Here is a 6133-nt window from a genome sequence, read left to right as displayed (position 1 = left end):
ATATTTCTAGCCCCCCCAGTTCCCCTCCAACTCCTCCTATGTCACACCCACTACCTATTTTTAATAATAGCAACTTGATATATATAAAAAGCACCAAATTTTGGTTCAATCTGTGTGATAGGGTTAGAATTTATCATGTTCTTTCTCTGCTTGTACAGAGTAACTCTACGCCCACGCTAAAGCCACAGGTGGCAGCAAGGCAGCTTGATGGCACTAAGCTCATGGATGCTCAATGTGAACAACTTTCTCTTTTAGTTATTATTCTCCCACTCTACTTAAGGACCGTTTTAAGCCTCTTTCTCTCTTCCAATAGTTAAGTCCTATTAGCTTCCTCTGTGTAGATGACTTTATGCCTAATTTCATCCAGTAAATCCTAACATAATGGATTTTTTTTTAATTTCCTTCACACAAAACCTGACATCTGTACTAACAATCTTTTCTCTTTCACTGTTTCTGTTTCTGTAAGGTAGTAGGTTTAAACTTTGGCTGCACATTGACTATGTATAAATACAATTCTGCCTGCACCCGGAAATTTGTTGATAAACACAAGATGTCAAAACTGTTATTTTCAATATTTATTAGTAAGGCTGAGACAACAGCCTCAACACAGCACAATTTACATAAGTTATCAAGATACAGCTTGTTTACAATCACAAAACAAAGACACATTTTTACATAGAGTAAAACTCAAGACAGATTTATAAGCATTTTGTTTTTACACAGTTCTCATATATTTTCAGGCCAGTTTAATAGAACCGATAGCCCATGAATTTTCATTTGTTCATTTCCGGAGTGATTTAGGTAAACCAAAAAATAAAATCAGATTCTCAAATCACCAAGAAAGCATGCAACATATTGTCAGAAACAAGACACATCTCCAAGTATTTCATGGTTTATTAGAAATCAATTTTATTAGGTTTTAAACTTTTCTTAGACAAGAAATATTTTTCTTTAACATCAGATATGTTGTTCAGATATTAGCACACACATTTATCAGTAGTGGGAGCACCTGAGCACATCACCAAACAAATACACAGACACAATCAAATAATAGTCATAGTCACATGCTGACTTCCAAAGGACAAGGATATTTCAATTTTATGTTACCAAATGTCTAGTTATATACAGGATAATGGATTAAGAAAATTCTCTTAATCTACCTATCAGATAAAGAACTTGATTAAATGGTTTTAGTTTAATGTGTATCTGTAATAATAACAACATAGGACATACAGAGAACATCAATGTGTTGAATTCAATGACAATGTATGTTTCACGCATTCATTCTTGTGTTTCACTCATTCGTTCTTGTGTTACACTAAAGGCAAGTAATTACTAAAGGAAAAGCTCATAAGTATGTATTGAGCTTTCACTTGAATTTCAAGCTCAAAAAAACCACAAGGAAAATTACTTCTGTTATACATATAGTAGTAAATACATATACCTGTAGTTGGCTGATTTTGGACTATTAGACATTATCGCAATGAAAATAAGTTTTTAAAAATATTGTTAGTTATGATTTAAATAATAAAGTAAAAAAATACTATAAACATCTTTATGATATCTTAATGAAATGAAGCATTAATCAAATAATTTCTAATAAATTGGGCACAATATACTAATATATAACTGATTTCATTTCACACCACCACCGCTACTAATCACTACTGCTACCACCAACATTGTAACTACTCCTGTAATGAGAATCAGTATCAGCTGGTTACCAGCTATAATATTCCCATGATGCTACTATTTTAGTGTGTGTGATTCCCCCAAATCAATCTCGCACATGTGGAGAATGTGTATTTAATAGCATGAATTATTAAAATATGGACGATATTAAGGAACAAGGGAAATTGCTAACCCTTTCTGTTGGATATTGTTCTTTTAAATGGAAATGGTACACAAAAATTCAGTCACCAAAATTTTTATTAATTTTAAGTAAAAACAGGGAAAACACCAATTTCTTGTTACTGGTGTTATTTGCATCTGGAATAATTACTTGATAATTCCCTGTCTTTTATAAAAGTTCACTCTGTTTTTTCTTCTCCAATTGAAGGATTTTTTTTAGTACTGAATTTTAAGCCAACAAGCAACATGTCTTTGATGACTCAATGAAATTGTAGGAAAATCGAGATGCTTTTCAAGGTGTAAGTGCTATAACTGGATTAATCACTTATTAATTAAAGATTATAAAGTCTGTCGCTATTAAGATAAAAAAGCTAATTCCAATAACATAACATTAAAATAAAAAGTGGAAAATCATGTGCTGTGGTATTTACAAAAAAGTAAAAAATGCTGAGCCCTATTTGCAATTTAAAAAGAAATAGTTTTGTTTTAAGAAGGGTAATCAACATCACTCAGAAGAAATGCATTCATATAAGGATCATTGTTGCATAGAACAATTCCAGTACAACCTAGGGGTTTGGTCAGGTGCAAACTGGCAGGAGCTTTTGCTCTCTTGAGGCGAATGGTGCACGAAAAGAAGCCCTGTCATTGACTCTCTCGATTGATCTAGCCCTGTCACTAGTTTCTTGGAATGGACGGACATGTGTAGAGGAAAGGCTCCCATTCCTTCAGGCTTAATAACCACTGAGGATTATCTTGTCCTAGTAGTCCTCCCATTTGTATAAGTTGCAACTAGAATGAAGTTCACTACCTGGCCAGACAGCCTGCAATGAAACCGTGGAGTGCACGCGGCTACGGAAGAGAATAAGAGATGAACCAGGGCTTCCTGCTAAGAGCAAATGGCAGAGCCTTTTGATGTCAAATCTTCCTGGACCCTTTTCCTCCTCAATTGTGACTGATTATAGGCTCCCTCAAGTGCTAGCTTCTGCTGGAAATATCCATGGTAACCATCAGCAGATCTAGTAGTCCTTAAAAATAAAATCTTAGCAATACCATGTCTTTGGAAATTCACCTCCCCATGCTTTATTTAGAACAGTAGTAGTGATCGATGCCATTGCATTGTCAGAGGAGGAGGGATTAAAAGATAGAAGGAAGTGATGGATGTTTTAGGCTTGAGAAAAATGATTTTGTATTTTTTTATGAGTGTAACAAAGATACATATCTTGGAATATACTAGAAATTTATTTATAGGGTTTTATGTATCTTTCAAATTTAAAATATTTTTCTTTAAAGTGAAACAATTCAATACCCAACCAACATTTTAGCGACAATTTCCTCTAATCCTAATAAAACTTCATCTCACATAAAGCAAGAGTTTTTAGGTTCAAATACTCTGCAGAGTAACTTGATTAATTTTGAGTAGAATATGAGGATCAGAGAAGAGCTATGCACTTCACTACATTTGGTGTAACAAATAATTTTTATTTAATTCTTCATTTTTTTCAGGTTAAATGGAGATTAAATAAAAATGAGTTTTGGAGTAATTTACTATTTTTTGTGCCAATGCTTATCATTGGTTGGAGGTTGTTTCTCACATATAAAATCTGAGAATCAAAAAGCTACACAATTATCTCTCACTTTGTATATAAAACTATATTTGGAAATGTGCTTTCATATTTCATAGATCTCTTAATTTAAGCATCCTGGCACCTCATGAAGAAGGTGAGGAATACACCACTATATTTTTATTCTGCAGATAAGAAAACTGGGGAGGGGGGGAGGTGGTTTAGGTGATATTTTCAAGGTGACGTGCAAGATTAGTAGCAGAATTAGGACCAGAAGCTAGGGTTTTAATCCCAGATTAGTACATTTTCCCCAACTCTGTATTACTATCTTTATTAACATGGGTGGTTGATAGGATAGAAGATGATTCATTTTCACAAATCACACATTAGCCATTTGATTCTACATTATTAAAATATATCAAAGAATATTTTAATTTCAAACACATCCTTTTCACATCCTTACCTAATACTATGAACCTTATCATTGTGATATTATCACTTACAGAGGAAAGTAGAGTACAAGACAGAACTTGAATTTGGTGTCAGGATTTTCATTATACAACCAGTTAATGAGTTTAGGGCAAAAATCACAGAAAATCAGGAAATTATGAAAATTTAATCAATGCATAAAATGAATATGACTTGTTTTCCAGAAAAATAATTTTCTGTCACTCACAATACATTACTCAAGAGAAAGGAAATATATAAAATAATATGTGTGTTTGCAGTTCCATAAAGAACAAATGACCATGCTTCCCAGAATATACCAATTTAATGTACGTCCTTTGGTATATAAGACTGATAATGCCTTATCTTAATGGAAAATTAAGGAAACTGATATTTTCAACTGAAGTCAGTATTTTGCAGGTCAACATTTTCTTTTACTAGCCAGTAACTGGTTTTGATTTTATTTCTAGATAAATATAATTTCATTTTCATCTACTGTTATCTTCACTCTTCATTATTTTACATTATACTAAAACATGTGCTTTTACCACATAGATTTCAAAACTAGTGTTATATAACCTTCAAACATGTAGACAGAGGGAAAATCCTGCACAATATAATCTAAATTCCATTTTTCTATATTTCTTGCTTTATTTTTTCCATAAACACAGCCACCTTTCAGTCCTGTGGAAATACTATAAATGACTCATGTAGGAATTCCAAAACAGGAAGTTGTATGAGAATATTAAGAAGAAGAAGGAATTTTGAACTTTTAGAAACTGAGATTCATTATATCAGTTCTTTCCAACAAAGTTTTTGTGTGTATAACGATTACTTTTGCACTACCTTTGGAATCCTTGTTAACCCTTGTGCCTCTGTCTTCAGCTACAGCTGGATTTTCCTCAAAGATATTTGTCTTAAATAATCAAATCTTCTTTCACAGTTTCTTGTCACAGCTGTGAGCAGTTCTGTGTCTTAGTTCTATATTCACTGGTTTGTTTCCAACACATGAACTTTTTTGAGTTTCTGTATTCCAGAATAATATAGTTACAAGACCTTAACTTATGTTGTCTGCCTTTGTTCCTTGCCCATGTTTGCCCCTAAAAGTAAAGCTCAGCACAATAGTATCCAACTCTCATGGTCTGAGGCTATGTAGATCTGTTTCTTTACCCTGATCAGATGTATCTTCAATGTGTTTGGGTAGGACTGACCAAAAGTTTGTGCCAGTTGACTATTCTTTTTCTGAGATCCACTTTGTCAAGCCAGATACAAGCTTCTCCAATCAAAGTCTTCTTCATAAACTTCCCTCCATTAGAGAAAAGTAAAATCTAGAAAACACAGAATTATACACACACATATATAAATATGCACATGTGTATATTTTTCAACATGTTAGAGGGCAATTAGCATTTAGAAAGTCACAGACAAGAGAGGAAGAAAGTGAGGGGAAGTAGTAGGTGCACTTGCAAAGGAACTAAGATGTTCTTGAAAGATTTATAAATATAAATTAATCCATAGAAAGATTTTCAGTGCTCGCTCCCCAGAGAAAGCACACACTGCAAAGGAGGCAAGAATCTAAGAGGAAAAGGCATGAGCAGCTAAGTCTAACCAGGTATGCTGAAATCAAAGCCAAGTTTCACATTTAAAATCTACAATTTCAGATATGACTAACACTTCTGGTTTGGGCTTGGGGATTTTAATGATTTTTTGTCAACACTTGAATTACCGCCATTTTATCAAATTAGCTTTTGATAAACTTATGATGTTTCTTTCTCACAGCTTTCCTTGCTTATTACTTAATCTCTGAATGATATCTTTGTTCACAAAGGCTTTGGAGTTTTGCCTTTAATTATTTATGCCTTTCTACCTTAACACTAGTTAATCCTGTCAATAAATCTTAGCTTTGTTTTTTAAGATTTAAGTTTTTCTAACATTTATTTTTATCTTATGTGTATGTTTTGCCTACACGTATGTAAATGCAACACATGTATATAGTGCTGGTGGAAGACAGAAGAGGGCGTTGAATCCACTGGAAATAGTTACTGATGGTTGTTAGCTGCCATGTGGGTACTGGGAACCAAGCTCAGTCCTCTGAAAAACAGCTGCTGCTCTCAACCACTGAATCATCTCTTGAGTTCCTTAACATTTATTTTTTTATTGAAATTTTGTGATTTTCATGAAATATAATTTGATGGTATTTAGAGTCCCTCCCTATCCACATCTCCTCTTAATGACCTCCACCCAATTTAATGTACTCTTAGCATATAATACAT

The 6133-nt window shown here is 33.3% G+C and overlaps 1 protein-coding gene across 1 annotated transcript in view; it reads right to left on the bottom strand.

The window, feature by feature from the left end:
* Nucleotides 1-4134: 4134 nt before the first annotated feature.
* Nucleotides 4135-6133, bottom strand: part of Pclo (piccolo presynaptic cytomatrix protein) — a 440245-nt gene continuing 438246 nt past the window's right edge. The window contains 1 exon segment of the mRNA XM_008840911.2: nucleotides 4135-5188. Within this exon segment, the coding sequence (XP_008839133.1) occupies nucleotides 5048-5188 (141 nt within the window). The 3' untranslated portion in view covers nucleotides 4135-5047.

This window comes from Nannospalax galili, unplaced genomic scaffold, assembly GCF_000622305.1.
Source record: "Nannospalax galili isolate Female #2095 unplaced genomic scaffold, S.galili_v1.0 scaffold639, whole genome shotgun sequence".
Classification (NCBI taxonomy): domain Eukaryota; kingdom Metazoa; phylum Chordata; class Mammalia; order Rodentia; family Spalacidae; genus Nannospalax; species Nannospalax galili.
This window is presented reverse-complemented; position numbering and strand designations above follow the sequence as displayed.